The sequence below is a fragment of the Epinephelus fuscoguttatus genome, linkage group LG12 (assembly GCF_011397635.1).
Source record: "Epinephelus fuscoguttatus linkage group LG12, E.fuscoguttatus.final_Chr_v1".
NCBI lineage: Eukaryota > Metazoa > Chordata > Actinopteri > Perciformes > Serranidae > Epinephelus > Epinephelus fuscoguttatus.
In genome coordinates this window covers 41,343,282-41,365,069 of record NC_064763.1, presented here as the reverse complement: position 1 = coordinate 41,365,069, position 21,788 = coordinate 41,343,282, and the positions used below count along the sequence as shown (strand labels likewise).

Here is a 21,788-nt window from a genome sequence, read left to right as displayed (position 1 = left end):
AGGTGAAACGTCTTCTAAGACAAAACCAAGTCCAGCTGCGTTCGATTCAATTGCCTTGAGATAACTATGACCTGGATGAATGAGAAAATCCACAAGCAAAACAAAAACAAACAGTTTTTCTGATGCTCTTGTTACAGAGGGAGCTCTAACTACGATGACCAATGTGAAAATGTGAATAGCCTTTTCTAGAGCCAGTGTCTAGTTTGTCCATTCTGGTGTATAAACATGGCAATACAACACGGTGATATCCGCAGACAATTACCCGCTCCCTAGGACTGCGGATGAAATTTAGCATCAGTGCTAAGTCTGGCACATTTACACTGATGCTCAATGCAGTAATGTTGATTTATGTGCATTGTGCCAACTCAATAAATAAATAAATGAAATGAAATGAAATAAATGGCTCGTTCCAAGGTAACAAAAACACAATTATTCTTATTTTCAAGTAATCATACACAAAAGAAAACACACTTATTGGATGCTATTCAATTTCTGCCAGTATATCCTCCCAAATGCTACACACTCTACCTTAGGGGAGTCCTTTCCACAAGGGCATAGGTTTCATTTCAACACTGGGGGGAAGCATGAAACAAAGGGTTTGGGTCCTCTGCCAGAAACTTTTGAGCATCAAACATTTAATTTCCTGCATTCTGGTGAATTTTTATACATCAATTTGTGCGATATTGGCATCAATTAATGCTGTAAATGTCTTTCATTTTGTCTAAATAAAAGTTCTCTGCTACTTTCATGTTTTTATTAGGGGAATGCACATCCTATATAATAAGCGTATATGTCCCTCCTGAAATCTACACCTATGCCTTTCCATACATTGCTCATCCAAACTGTTAAACAAGTGGCCTGATGTTTCAGGTCCGTCACTGCAAGGCTCTCCTTTACTGCTTTTTGAAAATTATTTTTCTTTTCAGATATAATTCCCACAGTGATCAGAGAACAGACGTTTCATTAGTAAAATCATATTGTTTAGACTTTGCTACAAGGAGATGAGTTGATTAGGAATCTAATTTAAAATATATTACAAGGCCAGTGGGGAAAACACATTGGAGGATGGTTTGCAGTTTTCTTATCCTATCCCGTTTTGCCACGGTTGTCACAATTTGCTAAAAGGCTTATGCCAATGAAGTGTAATGTATTCCAAACGCACATCTTCTCTCCGTGCAGGCCCGCACGCTTCTTCAATAGCCTCACGTGTTCATCTGGTCAAAGGTAGATGGGGAGCACAAAGCGTGTGGGTACGTGAGTGCTGTCCGGGGTTACGGTGGTTACTTAATGGTTTCTAAATTGGGATTTTGTCGGTTGTTGGAGGGTGAATTTAATGCACTGGCGTATCCCGGTGGTTGCCTAGTAACGCGCTGGCAGTGGGCGCCGTAGAGAGATCTCTATGGTGGGCGCTCCATTAAAACCGTTGGCGCTCCTGACCTTGGCGTCGTATATGCGCAAAGCACACAGACTGTGCAAAGCAGGAGATAAGAGTAAAGATCCGTGTGTGTGATACTGAAACCGGGGAGATATTTCACACACACAGGCTCATCGTCTTATAGCGACACTGACGGGCATGGTATGGAGGAAATCTCGAGATGGAGCGCGTATCAGCTTCTGTAAAAGCAGGTGAGTTAACCTAATGAATCTGTTTTTTTCCGTGGGACGAATCTTTGTTCAGATTGATCACTGAAATCTTTGCTTATTGTTACATTTAAAGGCGCTGCTCAGCGATAGACCACGGTGGAGCATTTGTTTGCTCGCTATATTTCCCCATTTTATCCAATATTACACCGTCCTAGACCTAGATTAAATAAGCTTCCCAGTCACAACGTGAGGCAGCACACACACACACACACACACACACTCACACACTACAGCAGTTTGTCGATGCTATCTGGGCTGTGGCTTGGTTTTCTCTGTGCCTCTGGATCCTTGCATTAATTTCTAAAGCACTGATCATTATGTTGAGTGCTACCTGCACGATCTCTATAAGGTGGTCTTCTCTGCGTCAATCCCCGCTCCTCTTTATTGCACTGCTAAATTAGGGGGATTTGGGGAATCCACTAAAACGGGTTTGATCCACACCAGTCGAATTACAAGGGCATTGGGAGCCCAGCACCGTCTGACATACTAGGCTCCTTCTCAAATGCTCTCATGTCGAGGGCCCCCAGGCTACCACAACCTAATCGATAAGATGTTGTCCCAGAGATTTTTATTAGTGGTGAATTGGTGTTGAATTGTGTGCCTGTCGATGATGTAGGTGTAGAGATAGTAATGGTGGGAGAGAAACATGATTATAGCAATCATTCTAATGGGTCTGTAACTGGGATGAAGTCAGTCAAATTAAAGTATTTCAGTCCCAGGGAAAAAACAAACCACCTCTGTGGTGCATAAACATGTGGCTGGTGCAAAATAACATGTTATGGCTGTAAAACATTTTGATTTTTGAACTTATCATTTGAGTTATTGCAAGCATTTCATTGGCAAGACATATTTCACCCATGTTTCTTTCCTTTCCTGTTGCTGGGCGTGTTGCCAGTCCAAATTGCCCAAAAACTTGCAGTGTATCAAACTCTACTGAGTGATGGCTCATTTTTACTACATGGCCCATTTGGTGTAAGCTATAAAGCCTTTATCCACATCTGTCCCATCGCAGACCTCAAGTTGGAGAAAGACGACTCTGCAGCCCAGCTGTAGGCAGTGTTCAGCTGCTCTGAAAGTCTGCAGTGCATTTAGTAAAACAAAATGAAAGTGCTGTATATCATGTATACCTTCGCTTTGTTGCAGTGATTTAAATTAGAATTTTGATTTGATGTCAAATGTCAAACAAGAAGCACATCTATGATACTAATATCATGAACGCATGTGCAATTTAAAAGGAAGTGCCGCTCATTTTAAGAATTCACAGTGTCCCTTTGATCTACAGCAGCCACAGCGCTGTCTCTTTTTTCCAGGGCTGCTTTGTAAGCTACCGACAACTAACCAAGTCTGATTGGTGACACCCACTGAACAATCTGCTAATTTGATCATTGACGGCGATTTCACAGCAGGTTTTGTGAACAGAGAGTTTTGTTTTTTTTTTACCTCCAAAATGATTTATTATCAGTGTCAGCTCCGAACCAGGATATGTGCCCCGATCTACAAGGGGAAAAAAATCAGGTTCTCTATCTTTCCCATTTTAATGTCTTGGGAGCCGTACATCATTGTCACATAACAGATAGGGGATTGAACAAGTCTTGTCCTTTTCTGGCTGTGGGGAACATTCATAAGTGTTAATTAATACAGACAAAGCTGGCCTTGGGCAGAGCTGTACAGTATTTCTCAAAAGAACCAGTGTGATAGAACTCTGAGGTGTCTTGTTCTTTAAAAAACTGTCAAACTGCGATGGCGTGCACATCAGGTAATGTGCTACACCTGTGAAAGAGAGCCTCGAATTTGTGTGTAGGTTCCTGCTAGGGTAAACACAGTGTTGCAGGGGAAGAGAGAAGCCAATGCACCACATCTATGCTTAATTAGTTTCTCATATTGGGAGGAAGAAATTGTCCCCCCGTCTTAATAGATAGGTTCATCAGACTGACAGAGAGCTGTTTAGCTGCAGTCTTTCACAATGCTCGAGGCAGTACTTGTCAATAGATTTGATTAGGTTAACAAGCTTGTTTTTGCTTTGCTCATTGACGAGCCAGTGAGAGCCTGATGTCGAGCACATTATGCTTACTGCTATCCGAGACCGTAAGGGCTAAGACGGGATGCATTTTGGATAACAAAGTAGTTAATTGGAACACAATTTGCTCTCTGCAGTTCTCCATGGGTGAGCTTACATTTGATACCTTATTTGAATATGCACATGTGATTAGGGGTGAATGTGTATTCCCCTGTTCACTGAAGCGTGCACGCTGGTGAACCGGTAACTAGACAAACTATCACCACATAGAGGCTGTGGTGACTGCAGTTGGGGTAGAAAACAGATTATGCGTATGCAAGGCAAGTGTTTGTATCTTTGCATTAAGCAGTCCAATATTACTGGAAGAACTGACAGATCCAAGATCAAGGATTTTTCACTTAGAGTAAAGAGAGATGCAGAATCAACAGGATATCATTTATGGCTCTGAGCTGAATACAAACCTTCCTTTTTTCAAAAACTAGCCATTAGTGTTTGTTGAAAGAAGTGAAAAGGGGGAAAATGGATTGCACCAGACGAAGACTACCACCAATCGAATTCTCAGAAAGAAGTGTCAAAGGATCCTTTTCCCGTGATAGTGAACTTAAATGGTCTTTCGCTACCTATAAGCATTCTTCAAGTCTTTCAATTAACCTGCAGTTACTCTGCTTTATGAGGATGGCTGGTGCTTGTGTGGTCCCATCAGACATGCTTGTTCTGGGACTCTTCTATTGTGCACCTTCAAAGAAGTGACAGACAGTGTTGCTTAGATGTAAGACACAAAAAAAGACTATTCATGGTGTTAGATATTTGGTGTTTTTGAAATGTATTAAACAGTCAGACATTTCCAAGTAATGTCCTTCTAATCTCTCTTCAAAGCATGTTAATAAAGATTTGTCTTTCTTTGCTGTTCACTTTTTTGCTCTTACATGAGAAAAGGGGTGCTTAACACCTTTCATCTCGAGATGTTTTTTGCAGCATCGCTCCAACATCACAGCAGACGGATTTTTCAGATTCCTCCCATCTCCTCCCCCACTGATACACAGAGATCAGTATTCAGTGATTTGTACATGTCAAAGCATAAATTTGTTCTTTTAAGACAGCAGTTTGTCCCAAAAGGTTATTAGTATCGAAGCATTACAGTGGATGTGGCATACTGATATTAAGCTTATATAAAAGTATGTATTTTGAGCCCCAAGATACAGGAAGAGGATAAAACTTTGTCCTTTACATGGATATTTAAGACTATTTTCACATAGTTTTGATGTTTTCTCATCTCATTTTCTGATTATCTTGTTTTCAGATTTGTGTGGACTGCAATGAAAAGCGGAAGTTGTGGCCGTCCATACCTGGCTGAGGTGTATTCGGATTTGCTAACAGCCGAAGACGCAGTGAGTGATGTCTGTTTGACAGAGTCCGTGCAGAGGGACTGAGCGGACACTACAGTGTGCATTAGTGCTGTGCAAGGGCACTGTCCTGCCCAGACCATGTGGCTGGCTACATTTAGAGACCATCTGTTGCCTGCACACCTGCTACATCATCAAGGGACTGTAACCATCACCCACTGTGCTCTTCTTTGGTGGATACTATGTTCCTGCTGGTCATTCACCAAGGCAACAAGCCAGAAATTCTACCCGACAGTGACCACCCAGTTCGGGAAACTGCGAGGCCTCAGGGTTCCCGTGCCGAGCGAGGTGCTCCGGCCCGTTGATCAGTATCTGGGGGTCCCCTATGCTGCTCCGCCTGTGGGCGAGAAGCGCTTCATGCCCCCTGATCAGCCCTCCTCTTGGTCAGGTATCAAGAATGCTACCCACTTCATGCCTGTGTGCCCTCAGAACATCCACAACACCGTGCCAGAGATCATGATGCCCATATGGTTCACCTATAACCTGGACACAGTAGCCACGTACATTCAGGATCAGAGCGAGGACTGTTTATATCTAAACATCTACGCTCCAACAGAGGATGGTGAGTCGGTGCGGTGAAATGGACAGCGATGATTATCCACACCTATTGATCATTTTTATTGATGTCGTCCTGTTATCATCATGAAGCATGTTTGCGACCACTGCTCATGTCATTGCTGCCACCAAGGGCTGATTTACCATCCAGAGCAATGTTGTTTCACTTGTTGCAGTCACATCCCATTTGAATAACAGTCATGTTCCCATGGATAAGCAGGAATTTATCTATACTTTGGTAGCTGTGGCGACTGAAGACTGTGTACTGTGTATAAATGCAGTGGGATATTTTTCTCATTAATAGACATCCAGTGAAATATTGCTGAGCTAAGGTGTTGTTCGAGCGGTGCTCCACCTTAACTAAGCAATAATTTCCAGCATTTAAAATGATGAGCCTAGCATACTTGGCTGTCACCACTGAGCATCAAAAGTAATCCTGAAGCATTACTTTGGAGATCTGGTAAAGCTAGCAGTGCCAGCTTTCCATGTTTGCTAAAAATTCCAGTTTCTTCATATTTTACTGAATCGCTGCTTTGTTCAGACAGTGTGTCTGTTGGGGGCCAATTAGTGAGGTACAGGAGTCAACCTCTGCTTGTCGGTTGCTGAATCCCTCCCATTTTTGTATCTAATAGAACTGTGAAATGAACCAGCAAGGGAACATTTTGTGATTCTGCCGTGAATCTGGAGATTAGTAGAACAATGTAACCCCACAGTAACGCTGTATCTTCTCTAAATCGAGTGTTGACAAACAGATTTCTCTAATTACTTCAATACACCGATTGAACATGGTTTCCATCTAAGAACATACTTCCTCCTTTTCAGGCATTCAGTATAGCACAGAACACTCAGCATTCAAAGTTGGCCCGTGTTCAGCTTTTGTATGTAACATGCCACTCTTTGACTGACTTTCCTGTGGTAGCGTAGCAACAGATAAACAGCCCGCTTGAGAGGTAGCTGTCCAAAATGGTGCAGCCCACGTTTTATAAAGCTCCTGGTCTGAGTGCTGCCTAAAGGCCTCCTCGCCCGGCACACAAACAGGTTAATTAAACATGACACTCGCATTCACATTTCAGGAAATAACATAACCCATCGGTTCTATACATTTTTTATTTCCTTAGACTATGTCATTGTTTATTTAAAATGCACCCTGGGCATTCTGTTACTTTATTATTTGTTTCGCTGATGTGAAACCTTTGCTGTTTTCATTTTTATCTCCAGTAGTCCTTTTCCCATGCCGAACTAAGAAGTCAGAGTTTATTAATCATTCATCAATAAACCCTATACCTCATATCTTCAGGAGCTTTCCTGCAGTGGTTTACCTGAAGAATCGACATCACACTTTGTGTAAAAATATAATTGTACAGAGAGATAGAAATGAACCAAGAAAGATGTATTACTCCAGTCAAAGCCGAGGCAGCTGGATCAATATAACGACAAGATAATAAACCATTCAAAGGTAGCAGTGGGTGTATGTGGATGTGTGCACATACACCCACTGTGCCATCTCCTACAAGTATCTAACAAGAAACAAGAATATGTTTGTTTGATAAAAACTAACAGATTGTTTTGTAACTCTGCTCTAACTCATAATGTAATTGTGTCATACAAGATTTTGCATAATGTCATCTACATTTCGTCAGAAAAGCAATTACAGGGAAGTGCAAAATGCTGTATGTAATCTCCTTTCGCCTATAATTTGTGGGACTTTTTTTTCTCTCCTGATTCTGTCAGTTTGATTGGACCGTATATTAAGCAGAAGAGGCACAGTCAACCATGCTATTTTGAATTTTGTACTTCTCTTTTCCTCATGTGAATCCCAGGGAGCCAACACAGGAAAAAGGGGGCGGCTTTCTCACATGCTGAGACTCATATATCTGAAGGTATTTTTACGAGCTCAAAGTCTTGATGCATGGATTCTTTTAGCTTGAGTTTGGTGGCTGAAGATCTTACACTTTTCACTTTTTACTTTCTCGAAAAAAACGTGGGGGCTCTTTTATTTCAAGTGGAATAAGAAAAACGGTGTTATCTGATTTCTGATTACATAAGTTTGCTGTTGCTGCAACCTCGTGTCTTGAATTGAGCTCTGTAGCAATCCTTTCAGTAAGAGCTACATCTCTGCTGCCATGCACATTGATCCACAGATTGTATTATCTACTTATCTGTCTGATATTCCCCTTTAAAGACAGTCTTTGACCAATATAATGAATTGCTGTGCAAACATGAAACACAGATTTTCTATTTTATTGAAAAAGAGAACACTTTCCCTTGTAGATGACACAAGCTCAGTGTAGTGTGGTATTTTTCAGTCCAACACACATGAAACATGTACTTTATGCTTGTGCATGCATATTATATGTTGTACTGTAGAATCATTGGAGAATTTCCTTCTCAAGTGAGTAAAATCAATACATTTTCTCCTCCTTCTACCTCAAATTCAGAGAATTTCAGATATGTCAGAGCGACTATGCTTGGTTGTGCACTTACATGCACTGCAATCGTTAATTACACTTGACCCTTTTATTCATACACCCCTTGTCAGAGTGTATTTACCATGCATTTTCTAAATGTCATTACAGCTTTCAAACCACAAGCCTACCACTGCTTCTAAGCACCTTTTCTAAGCTGTCTTTACTCATACCTCACACTGAACAGTTTATATAAAGTTTTAATAACGGTGCTCCATTAATTCTCCATTTCATTACTGTTGCCTTGGCAGTTGTTTGCTCAGCATGTGTGTGTGTGTGTGTGTGTGTGTGTGTGTGTGTGTGTGTTGCATTGCAGATATAAGGGACTCTGAAGCTCGGCCTGTGATGGTCTACATCCACGGAGGCTCCTATATGGAGGGCACTGGCAACATGATGGACGGCAGCGTGTTGGCCAGTTATGGGAATGTTGTTGTCGTCACGCTCAACTACAGAATTGGAATATTAGGTGATGACACCGTCTCTGTGTGGTGACTTTTAATGGTGTTTCAAATGGTGTAATTAGCCCATTTAATGCGGGAAAATAAGCTGTCACAATAGATGTTAAAGAAGTGTTCCACTGCTGGAAAGATGGTCTTTTCATAAAACTGGGCTGTCTATGTAGAAAAACATTAATACATTTGGAATTAGTGGTACACGACCAGAAAAATAACGGAGAAAAGGGGCTGTGGCGTTCACCCTACAACTACCAGAATGTACTGTGCTGCACCAGACCAATAAAGGCTTCAGCTGGTGGGTGACGCAATGTGAGTTTCCTGCCTGAAAACAATATGGCGGCCAGCTAGTAACAAACTATCTTGAATTACAGTTAAACAGTAAGCTCAAATATTTCTGAAAACATTTTAGGTGAGGGGATGCAGCAACATAATCTTGGTTCATATTTGATCAACACTGCTTAGCTTTACTGTTTGATTTTTCAGCTTCCATTGCTACAATACAGGAAACAGTATGGCGCCCACTTCCTGTGCACAAACTCATGTAATACAGCTAAACAGTTCGCTAAAATATTTTTCTGAAGACATTTTTAGGCCAGAAATAGACAACACAGTGACAGAATCATGGGTTGAGTTTGATCTGAGTTTGAGAGAGCCAGAGAGGGGCGGATTTGTTTCTCAATCTCCCTCTTAACTCTTTGTGTCCTAATGCAAAAGTACAATCTGTGGTGTGAGCAACAGCTCTAGAGCCAGCAAAAATCTGTTGCAAAACACATCACCCGGCAGATGAGCTAGGACATGAGCAAGGGTTACTGGCAAGATTAATGGAAGTTCATTTACACATACTACCCACATCATTTTGACAGAAAGCTCGTTGAAAATCAGCACAGTATCCCTTTAATTTCCACTTGTGTCGCTGTCATAACCTATAACAAGAGTCAGAGACATGAGAGAAAAATGTAAACAGTATGAGAAAATATAGGCACCTGAGACCTTGGTAGCATGGCGTAGCTTGATTTGCATACAAATGTTGTCTTCAGCGGGAAAGTGATGCAAATACTTATCATGGTCCGTCCTTGTTGCACACAAGCTGTTTTAGACCCATTCTTTAAACACAATTCATCTTCCTTTACATGGATTTATCTAATCTGTACAAGATCATCAGCCTTTGCCATTCTTGAAAGGAAAATGATTTAAACACAGTATGGAGAGATGCAGTATTTACACGCATTCACAAGGTCAAGAGTTTTCCCCGTGTTTAACATTCAAAACAGTACGTTGTTTAGATGAGACTAGACAAGGGAATAAGTAATAGGATCAATTGTAAGAGCAGCAGTGACCTCTGTGTGGTTTTATGAAATTCGTGTAGAGAAACAGGCACAGGTAAAAGATTTATTTATTTATGCACATTGAATTTTATGAAGTCACACACAAGGAGAGAATTCAGATTTGATGAGCAGAGCACTGATCACTTCCTGAGGGGCGCTGCTGCTTGCAGACTATTACGAGGAGTTGCCTAAAGTAGTCGAGACACTGTGGGAGAGAGCAAAGGCATATTTGCACCTAAGGGGAAACGGTGTCAGCTCACTCAAATGGCCTGCTGGGCTACAACTTTAGATCAAAGCTGTGACATGCAGTATACTCGAGATATCTACTTCAGCACTGGCTCTGCTGTCTCCCTGTATATTCCAGGCTTCCTCAGTACTGGTGACCAGGCAGCAAAAGGAAACTATGGACTCCTGGACCAGATTCAAGCTCTCCGTTGGATCAGTAAGAACATTGGATACTTTGGAGGAGACCCTGGTCGCATTACAGTTTTTGGATCTGGAATTGGTGCTTCGTGTGTCAGTCTGCTAACGCTGTCCCACCACTCAGAGGGTAAGAATCACCATCATCTCTGACTTTGATCGATACAGATCTGCTCAGGTATGAGCTAAGTTTTAAGCAGTGATTAATGCAGAGACTTGAAGTCAAATTCCACAAAGTTCATACTGCAATCATATTAATTTCTCATCATGATGATGTCAATGTTACATTTTGAACAATAATTTTTAATCATTTTGGAATTTTGGTCTTTGTTTCAAGTGCAGCTCTAAATGGTCTGTCAGGGAGATGAAGTGTTATGATATGGGAGTAGGGTAAAGGGGGTATTCGTTAAGTAAGTGATTGCTTTTGTTCCCCCTCTACTCAGTCTAATCAGCCTAAAAGCTTTGCCTCTTAAAATGTGAAGCTCTTAAAGAAGCCTACTGGCATTATAAAGTTTTCACCACACCAGCGCGTTCACCTGTGTGCGCCAGTTTTCACCATTCCGACTGACTAATATTTCCGTCTTTCAGCGTCAGTCAGATTTGTTTGCCCACTTTTACCGACCTGCACTGTGTGGTGAAATGTTTCAAAGGTGGTCCAAAAATTATTAAAAAACACGATGATTTTATTTATTTATTTTTTTCATTGGTCTTCTGTATTTAACGAGCCTTGAGTGAAAACAGAGACAAGGTCGGTTGACATAGGGTTAATATTTTCCACACTGATATTCCTTTTTCCCCACATATATTGGCAGTGTTTTAATTAAAAATGTCACATTCTAGTTCAGCTTTCATACAAATTCATGCCTTCAACAGTATTATTTTCGCACTGACGATAGAAATCATTGAATTCAAGTATACATTTCTCACAGGAAACTGGTATCTGATATCCCCTGAAAAGAAAGAGTTCTTTCAGTGAATATCTTGCCATTTGGTTAATACTTATCCAAAGCTCCTTGCAAGAATCAAAGGTGCGTATTTCAATGTGGGTGGCCCACAGGGAATTGAACCTCTTATCTTCACTGTATTATTGCCCGGGCCCACCCATTGATGCTGGACAGAATCACAAGAAGGGCACAAATTGTGTGTTTCGTCAATGCCAGGGAGGCTGCGGCAACTGTCCTTTGTGAGGTTCGTATTTGATGCCCTCACTCGGCTGCAGCGAATGCACAAAGACCTCCGGCTGTCTTTGAAGTAGACTAGCTAGCTGCTGCCCTAAAAAATTTTTTTAAATAAATGACAGCAGAGGAGGGAGAAAGTGACACTGTCCCTGTACTATTTTTCCAGCGACTTCTATGCCTTAACCTCAGCAGAGTATTTTTTGACTTGATACATATCACTTGTCATTTTTAGGTGGTAGATACAAAATCCCCAGAGACAGAGGTGACGCACTGCATATAAACAATTCAACAGAGCGTCGTGTTTACTGTATCAACATTGAAGGATCAGGGTTACTGCATATTCAGCTCCCTGCACAGACCCTCCACCGCACAGTTGGCATCAGCAGTCTATATGTAAGCTGTGCAGCTTGTTAGACACACAGTATTAACGATTCTACGATACATGTGTGATTAACTGCCGTAGGGAAAAATAGAAACCTCCTCACTGCAAACTGATCATTAATTTGACTTGTATTCACCATCATCCGCACATAGTAATGCCACCACATCAAACAAATAAGGGGATCAACAGAAAAGCAAGTATTTTGTCCTTTGTTATCATTATAATAACAGCAGAACGGGCCAACGTCCTATTACCAGCTCATTTTTTCCACAAGCTGTTTTACTGAGCAGCCTCTCATCAGCAAGGCTCAATCTGGCCTTTTCGCTCTCTTTCACTCTAATGCTTTATCTCCCTGGTTAGTATTCAAAGTGAATCACATGTGGGTTTATTTGCTCTTATCTACCTAAATGTTGTGTGTCAACAAACCTTGGATTTAATTGTGAATAGCAATGGCAAAAGTGAATCGTGTCTTTGCTTGGGGCGATTCAGAATGCTCTTAAGGTTTGTGCTGAAAATAATATGAATTTTTTTCGCTGAGCCAAAATTCTAACCACTGTTCTCTGGGCTTCTTTTGTCTTCTGTGTCTCTTTCTTCTGAATGTTGTCTCCCAAGGTTTGTTCCACAGAGCCATCATCCAAAGCGGCTCAGCTCTATCCAGCTGGGCTGTCAACTACCAACCAGTCAAGTACACTCGCATGCTGGCTGAGAGGGTTGGCTGCAACGTGCTGGACACCGTGGACATGGTCTCCTGCCTGCAGAAGAAGAGCGCGAGGGAGCTGGTCGAGCAAGACATCCAGGCTGCCCGATACCGCGTCGCTTTCGGTCCTGTCATTGACGGAGACGTCATTCCGGATGACCCAGAGATCCTGATGGAGCAGGGCGAGTTCCTTAACTATGATATAATGCTAGGTGTTAATCAGGGAGAAGGGCTGCGCTTTGTGGAGAACGTGATGGATCTGGAGGACGGCGTGTCTGGCAGCGACTTTGACTTTGCAGTATCAGACTTTGTGGACAGTTTGTATGGCTACCCAGAAGGCAAGGACACACTGAGAGAGACAATTAAATTCATGTACACAGACTGGGCTGACAAGGACAACCCGGAGACCAGGAGAAAGACCCTAGTGGCCCTCTTCACTGACCACCAGTGGGTGGAGCCCTCAGTGGTGACGGCTGACCTACACGCCCGCTATGGCTCGCCTACATACTTCTACGCCTTTTACCACCACTGCCAGAGCCTCATGAAGCCAGTGTGGTCAGACTCAGCCCACGGAGATGAGGTGCCTTATGTGTTTGGCATCCCAATGGTGGGCCCAACTGACCTGTTCCCCTGTAACTTCTCCAGGAATGACATCATGCTCAGCGCTGTGGTTATGACTTACTGGACCAACTTTGCCAAGAGTGGGTGAGTAACAGCAAACCCAGGAACAAACCAAAGGACATGTTAATAATAATAGGGCTTATTGATACAGCTTAGGGTTGGGCCATACATTAAGATTTTCCAATCGGCCTCCGTCAACCCAACAACCGGCAATAGCAGATATTTTCGGCAGGTGTGTGGCAACCCCCATTAGGCTTGGATGTTATCTACTTTGTTATACCTTCATGCTACCTGAAACTTCACCAGGGCATGCCGTATGTTTTGAAAGCTCTCTTACAAAACTTACAAAATGTCAACAAAGGTAATATCCTTACACCTATTGTCCTTATTTGACAGAGAAATACAACCACACACCTTCTGAATTCAAGTATCTTTTTAGACTAGCTCAATTGCCTTGTTAACTCACTATGAAAAACACTGCAATCAAACTGACCTTGTTCGCTGTTTAGTTAGCTAGTTGACTGTTCAAACGATCACCAACTCTGGTTTGGTCAAACTAAATCCTTCACTGGCCGAGTTAGATGTGAAAATACATGGTTTTTCACTACGGTCTCTCTCTGCTGTTGCTTAGGGTGACCATATTTTGATTTCCAAAAAAGAGTACTTAAATGATACTCGCAGTTTACTCAAAGATGCCTTATAATTTTAATATATTTAAAGTTTATATGTATGGATAGAAAATTCAGTTATATTAAAAAATAATATCTCTCAAAGACAGAAATTCAGATAGATCCCTATAGATAGGGGACACATACACACACTAGAGTGTGGCTACCCGATCCGAACCTGACGGGTCCCGACGGGTCGGGCCGGGTTGTTCCAGGTTCGGTCAAAAATGTATAAATTGTATTCGGGCTCGGGTCGGATTCGGTCAGCTTTCAGTGAACATGTAGTGTAAAAATAAATAAAATCCTATTGTCTGTCCTGTTCATTGCTTGGGCACTGTTATTTACGTGACAACACCTGAACATAACACACACACACATTGGCTGTTTGTTTCTACCTCTCCCCTCACTGGAAGTCTCGGACCTCCCGCCGCCCGCCTCCGCCTTGATTAAACGCTGAAAATAAAATAAAAGAGTGAGACAGGTTTTTCCTATTTTATCTTATTTTGTTATATTTCTCCCTCTCCGCTCGCTGGAAGCCTCGGACCTCCCGCTGCCTGCTCCTGTGTCAAACACGGAGGTCTCCCTCTCCGCGGAGCACCCACGGCGCACGCCCGGCCTGTTAAATAGCCTGTAACCATAACAACTGTGTGATGCAAACCCAGTGCTTTAGTAATTAAATAATGTCGGGCTCGGTTCGGTTTCGGACAGAACAACACAGAATGACTGTTGGGTTTGGACAGAAATATGCGGCCCGTGCCGCACTCTAACACACACACAAGGAAAACCGGACATTATCATCAATTTATAAACACCCCCCGGACACCCAGGACAGGACGTGAAAAGTGGACATGTCCGGGCAAAAGAGGACGTTTGGTCAGCCTACTATTGCCAGTGGTTTAAAGTCCTTTAGCGTTATCCCCACCACCGGATGTTACCCGTGTTTGCCAACTCAGCTTCCTGTTCCACCAGTAGAGATTAACCTCTGGTGGCGCGTGATGTGCAGTACATACAGCACATCCTCAATACAGCCTCTGGATATGAGTTTAATTGCAAAATGAGCATCTGTATTTTTAACAGTATTGAAAATCATACCGTTGGGATTACTGCCAAAGCCCACCCTTCACCACCTCAGTTTTAGCTGGTAGATGCATTTGAGCAGCAGGTTCCCAACGTTCCACAAGCTCTCTTAGATTTAAGCTCTTCTCTTTCACAGAAATAAGATGATCTTAACAGCCTTGTTAGCTTATTTTGAAACATACTTCATTTAAACTCAATACAAACAAATTAAAACTCACCACCTCTGTCTTGGTTAGTCTTTCCACTGCTCCAACTCTAGTTTGGTATAAAAAAAAATTTTTTTTAAAAATTCACAGAGTTTGATGTGAAAATATGCTGGCTCTTCCACTGTTTTTCCATGCTGTCTGTGTCTACCGTTGCTGGCCGCTGCTCAGTGGGCAGCAGAGCCACTGCTCTCGCTTGTTCTTTGGAGGCAGACCATTAAATTAGCAAAATAAAATGACAAAAATCTCCCACAAAAACCAAGTGGTGATATACTCAGCCAATCGCCAATAGCCAATATACTGGTCTAGTCACCCAACCTAAATATGGCTTATTCACACATATTTACACTCAGTTTTTGGCCTGTGGTATAACTTGTGTGACCTCACTTGTGCAGACTTTATTTGTGTTGAGATGTTCAACCTCTAACTTCTGCTGCATTCACCCTTCCTTTATCATGCTGATTAAAGGACTGCGGGATTCTGCCTTAAGTAGTGCCTCCTAATTAAGTGCAGCTTGAGCTCCCACTGCCGTGTCTTCCAGCCTTTATCTACTGTTCTTCTTTGTTAGTTCACAAGAACTCTCACACGGAACGTGGAGCTTCAGTTTTTATCAATTAATAAGAAAGTCTATAAATGATAAATTGTCATTAAGGCACACTTCGCACTATAAGTTAGGCCTGCTTCCTCAAATTTCTTCAACCTCACTATACATGTAAAGAGCTGCTAACTCATACAAATAAAATTTGTATTAACTAGATATCTAATTGTGTACACTCTTGGAAAGGCTGAACTGTACAGTCACATGGAATAAGCACACTCTATCAAATGAAAGCTGTGTCTTTTTAAGTGCCATGTTGTCTCTTTTTAAAGGAGCCAGTTTAGGCTTCCGTATAATCTCGCTTTACGCACATAACAAAGTTTCATCACTTTGGCCAGACTTGCTGAAGGTGACAGATGTTAAAATTTATAGCTTAAATCACATAAATGTTTAAAGCAGTCACTCACTGTTTAACAGAAAGGTTATGTCGAAGAGAAAACTTGAGGAGGCAGTGAAGATGTACTCCATTAACCTGTACCAACCTTACTGTGAACTGTAATTTCAAGTACTGGTGGCACAAATAATTTGTACAGAATTGTCATGTACACACTGTAAATCCACGTTTGCTTGCTATACATAATATTAATACCCTGGTGCCGAATAGCAATGTCTTTATTGAAGGTTTGCAAGGATTTGAGTGGGAAGCCTTCAAGTTACTGTTTCCATCAGATTGCCGTTAGAAGCAGTGACATTTTAAAGTATGCTAAGGAGAGGAGAGTTTTTCCAGTGTGATTAAGTTTTCAGCAAATGAGGGTTTATATCCAAGAGAGGCTATGGTGATTTTGACCTGATATTACACTAACAGTGACTCAGCATTGGGAATACATGCTGTTAAAAGTGCAACAGACTGAAGCTCTGCAGCTTCTGCACCGTTCTGACAGCTTGTTTTACAATTTGTCGTACAGAGGAACCGATTTGCTGTGTGTCTTTGAAGATAAGAGAGACCTAAGTGAGCTGCATTGTAGTGGAGGACTCCACTGCTGCTGCCCTGCTGGAGTCTTCCTGCATATTGAATGCACAGCTGCAATGAGTCTTTGTGGATGATGGCTCTAGCAGTAGGAGGAAGCACAGCGCAGGTCACTGTAGGCCGCTCGACTCATGGGTAGGAATGAGGGAATGCTGAGCCCTTGAGGAGAGATGGTGATATTACATTGTGTTAACTCATGTTGAAGAAGTTCTTCCTCTTTCTTTATTTTACAATTTACCAACAAACAAGCCTTTTGTTTCCATTTGCTTTGGGCATGGCAACAAAAATCAACAACAAATTTATTTTCTTCTACAAGCTGTATTTTTATACAGCTTGTTCTAAATCGTTAATTTCTAGATCCATATCTTGACAAGATCATATCATCACAAAATGATGATGTATTGAAAGCTGATTACCAATAATACTCAGTTATCACCCAGCACTAATGTTACCATTTAGGTTTCTTCCATCACATCTAACTAAAATGGAAGGAGTCTCTTTTTGTCTGTCTTTTTGTCTGTCTTCCGATTTCTTCGACAACCATTCAGCTGATAAACCTCACACTTGGCAGCTGTATTGTCAAGAACCCAAGGACTTGCAGCCCAGAATAGGAGCTCTTGAGATCCACCGACATGTAGTATTTAGTAGTAGTGCATTATGAACATAGTGTATGGTTTATTGAGAAAGGGCCCCTATTAACGGATGAGGCCCAGCCACAGTGATCCCACTTCATAGAACTAGTGGCGCCAAAGGCCAACACGTTGCCTGTGTGTCAACCAAAAAGTTGCACGTATACACATGATCACAAAGACTACAGCCAGTGGCCAAGTAGCACATGCAGCACACAGCAGGCAGGGGTAGTCTGTATTCATCATTCAAGAAGGCAAACAGGGAGGCCAGCAGGATGGATATAAGACGCCAGTTAGCCAGTTAGCACATCAACAATGCAACTTGATGTTGAAAGAACAAAGAATAGTAACTGTGCACTAGCCAACAATACACAAACAATTACAAACTGTTTCTGCTAAAGAGCCTAATGGCTAAAAAACATAATCTTTCCTAATATAACAAGTTTATTTCAATCTCACGCCCTTGAGACTTCAGTTGTTTGTTTGCTTCTGTCTCTCTTCACCTGCACTGAGCTGACCTGCCAATCAGAGTGATGTCATTCACCAACAGGCAGATTTAACATGCTGAATCAGCTGACAAAAGGGCATTCTAGTGCCATCAGTGCGGGACACACCGTAAAATCTAGGGTGACAGACGCTCACTGATGGCCCGACATGAGCTGTCGGCCAACCGTTGGCTCAGTGTGTCAGGGCCCTTGAACGACATGCTGGGTACAGCTCACTCTCTGTCGCTCACTAGAGTATATTTAAGGACAGATGAAGAAAGAGAGATTAGAGAGACCAGAGATGCTACGTTAGGGTGACCATATTTTGATTTCCAAAAAAGAGGACACTTGGCCCGGCCACGAGATAGCCTACTTAAATGATACTCGCAGTTTACTCAAAGATGCCTTATAATTTTAATATATTTAAAGTTTATATGTATGGATAGAAAATTCAATTATATTAAAAAATAATATCTCTCAAAGAAAGATAGGGGACACATACACACAGAGTGTGGCTACCCGATCCGAGCCCGATGGTACCCGACGGTAGGCCTACCCGACAGGTTGGGCCGGGTTCGGTCAAAAATGTATAAATTATATTCGGGCTCGGGTCGGATTCGGTCAGCCGCCGCCTTGATTAAACGCTGAAAATTAAATAAAAGAGGGAGACAAGTTTTCCTATTTTATCTTGTTTTGTTATATTTCTCCCTCTCCCCTCGCTGGAAGCCTTGGACCTCCCGCCGCCCGCTCCTGTGTCAAACACGGAGGTCTCCCTCTCCGCGGAGCACCCACGGCACACGCCCGGCCTGTTAAATAGCCTGTAACCATAACAACTGTGTGACACAAACTCAGTGCTTTAGTAATTAAATAATGTCGGGCTCTGTTCGGTTTCGGACAGAACAAAATAGAATGATTGTCGGGTTCGGACAGAAATATGTGGCCCATGCTGCACTCTAAAACACACACACACACACACACACACACACACACACACACACACAAGGAAAACTGGACATTATCATCGATTTATAAACACCCTCCGGACACCCCCGACAGGTCATGAAAAGTGGACATGTCTGGGCAAAAGAGGACGTTTGGTCAGCCTATGCTACGTTGTGACAAACTCAAGCATTTCAAGCATCAGCGATGTAGCTTTTGGAATGAACTCTTTTGCTCTTGTATATAGCCTGGCTTTTACTTCATTGCAGCCATAAAATGGAAACCCAAGTTTTGCACCCAAATGTCGCCAGTACTCTGGCATTGCTAGGGACGCAACTTTGTCATGGTAGGTGTAATGTTCAGGACCCAGAGAAGCGCAGTGTTGAGTGTGAAGTTGTTTGGTTGAGCAGTTCTCGAGAAAGTTGCAGGCAGTAATACCAAAGACCAAGGATGTTTTGAATGAGCACTCTACTAATTTATTCTCATGACTCAAGTTTATCTCCATCATGTGTCTGCAGGGATCCCAACAAACCAGTGCCACAGGACACCAAGTTCATCCACACCAAGGCCAACCGCTTTGAGGAGGTGGCCTGGTCCAAGTACGACCCCTATGACCAGCTGTACCTACACATTGGCCTGAAGCCTCGTATCCGTGATCACTACCGCGCCACCAAGGTGGCCTTCTGGAAACACCTGGTGCCCCATCTCTACAACCTCCATGACATGTTCCATTACTCCTCCACCACCACCAAGGTCACCCCGCTGGATCCCACCCAGTCCAACGGTAAGAGGTCAGGCAGCACCGGCAGGCCTCCTGTATCCACTGCCCACAACGACGGCGAAGGTGGGAGGGAGATGGGCCCTCTAATCATGCCAAACCCGAGAGATTACTCCACAGAGCTCAGCGTCACCATTGCTGTAGGGGCATCACTGCTCTTCCTCAACGTCCTGGCCTTCGCTGCTCTGTACTACCGCAAGGACAAACGCAGTCGGCAGGACACGTCCCAGCAGCCCAGTCCCCAGCGTGACAGCAAAGGCAACAACGTGAGCCACACCAACACTATAGACGAGACCCTGTCCCAGCCAAGGAACCAGTGTGAAGCCCTTCACAATCCTCTCCACGTCTCGCCCACCTTGGACTACTCCCTGAGCCAGCGCCGCTCCCCTGATGACATCCCACTGATGACCCCTAACAACATCACCATGATTCCCAACTCCCTGATGGGCCTCTCCAACATGAGTCCGTACAGCACCTTCCCTGCTGGTTACAGCTCTGCAGGCCTGCCCAGCACCCACTCCACCACTCGGGTATAACCTGGCAGGAGATGAGAGGAGATGGGAAGGAGAGCCGAGACGTACATAAAACATGGAAATGTAAAGCTGTATTTAGGATGTGTAGGTAAAATAGGATTGAATATGTTCGTTCTGTCTTTTCCAAAGGTGTACAACCACCAACATCCTGCCTTTGCTCTCTCATAATAGGAAGTCTAACTGCAGAGTCATTTTATAATAATCATTTTCAAAAGCAGGCAAAAAGAAAAAGTGCATTTCATTTTCCACTTTGGCTTTTTTGGAACTTTACCTAGCAAGAACTTAGTATAATGTTTATACAGTTGGATTTGTATGGGAAGCTTTTTCTTACTCTGTGATATCTATTTTGATCTCGTGGAACAAAGTGACATTACAACTCGTGGTGGACAGAGATGAGATCTGGGGAAAAGCTGAAAAGCAGTATTATTATTATGATTATTATTATTATCAAGCTATTTTATACATATTTCTCATGGTACATTGCTTATTATGAAAATGTATTTTTACTGTAATTACTTTAAAATGCCTTGTAACTCGCTCACATAAGGAATTACTGTGGTATCATTACAACAATGGATTGAAATTTTACTGGTCACACGTGGTAATAATGTCCAGTTTATCCAAAATATTTCTATCTAGTAGTGCAAAATATAGCACTGCTGTGTGGGTGTGTGTGATTGGGTACGAGTGTGTGGGTATGTGCTGAGAAGTGCGCAACAAAAATGTAAATTAGGCATTGTTTGGAATTAACCATTCGGTTTTGCATATGTAGTGTTGTGTAATCTATTGTAGTCTATTTGAGTAACCTTGCTATATTTTTGTTTCACGTGTCAACAATTTTGCTTAAATACATTGTAGGAATATAACTTCTGCTTTACTATAAAAAGAAACTTGCTTAAAATGTGTTTTCCTACTCCAACCAACTCATGGTTCTTTTGGCTTGGCTTCTTTGTACAGAATAAACTTAGACCAACATTTTATTTGTCGTTTGTTTATGAATACTGTAAGGTCTTCAGAAAGATAACTGTAATTGCATTGTAATTGTATGTATACCAACTCAATTATTCACATTTAAAAAGGAGTTTCATGAGACTTACAGATTATTGCTCCTACTCCAGGTGGTTTGGACCCCGTGCGTACCGAGATATATCCAGGGGTCACTCTTTACTGAATGGACATGATGGACATCAAGCTTTGAGATTTGATTTCTTTGAACCTATCATAATGTTGTTTAATCTAAATGAGACACTATTAAAAGATTTTTGGAACTAAAGATGAGTCTTGTCAAAAGTTGGGATGATAATATGTCCTTAAAAGTCTACAGAGTTAAAAGGGATGCTCATAACTGTGTGAAATGTCAAAAGCTTTACAGTGTCTGTGTTAACCTAGAGTTGAGGTTAAATTAGCCCCAGTTTGTGCCTTTCGTGTATGCTAATGCATGAGAATTAAACATCAAAGTCTGTTTACAGGTCATGGAGAGTACTACTGCATTTGTGATAAAAGTTGCATCAAGAAGTTTGTGGCTCCAGAGGGAGCTGACAAGAAAACCTTATAAATCTGAACTGAAGACAAGCTTGAAAATGAAAAAATAATCTGGGGGTTTGGTGTTTGAAAGAAGCAAGTTAACCAGACCTCTGCAGCTTGCGCCCCATCTCTGCTAGAGGCTGCTGGCTCGAGGCTACAATAGCTGCTACTAGCGCACCCGAATATTTGACTGATCACTCAGCCGTCAAATGGCATTGTGGGTAA

General features: G+C 42.3%; 1 protein-coding gene across 2 annotated transcripts; it reads left to right on the top strand.

Annotated features, from left to right (window-relative positions):
* The first annotated feature begins 1,161 nt into the window (after positions 1 to 1,161).
* On the top strand, positions 1,162 to 21,302 carry nlgn3b (neuroligin 3b). 2 transcript variants are annotated; one of them, XM_049592810.1, is made up of 7 exons: positions 1,162 to 1,626; positions 4,962 to 5,626; positions 7,440 to 7,499; positions 8,401 to 8,550; positions 10,229 to 10,414; positions 12,457 to 13,246; positions 19,247 to 21,302. In XM_049592810.1, exons 2-7 carry the CDS (start codon positions 5,146 to 5,148, stop codon positions 20,040 to 20,042), a joined length of 2,463 nt encoding a protein of 820 aa, XP_049448767.1. In that variant the 5' UTR covers positions 1,162 to 1,626; positions 4,962 to 5,145; the 3' UTR covers positions 20,043 to 21,302. The 2 variants fall into 2 exon arrangements, with proteins under 2 accessions (XP_049448767.1, XP_049448768.1); XM_049592811.1 differs by lacking the exon at positions 7,440 to 7,499 and having other exon boundaries at positions 1,163 to 1,626.
* Positions 21,303 to 21,788: the final 486 nt, after the last annotated feature.

Coding starts and splice junctions, on each gene's coding strand:
- nlgn3b (XM_049592810.1), top strand. CDS start 5,146: ATGTGGCTGGCTACATTTAGAGACCATCTGTTGCCTGCACACCTGCTA. Junction 8,551..10,228: donor CTACAGAATTGGAATATTAG/GTGATGACACCG, acceptor TGTATATTCCAG/GCTTCCTCAGTACTGGTGAC. Junction 13,247..19,246: donor ACCAACTTTGCCAAGAGTGG/GTGAGTAACAGC, acceptor ATGTGTCTGCAG/GGATCCCAACAAACCAGTGC.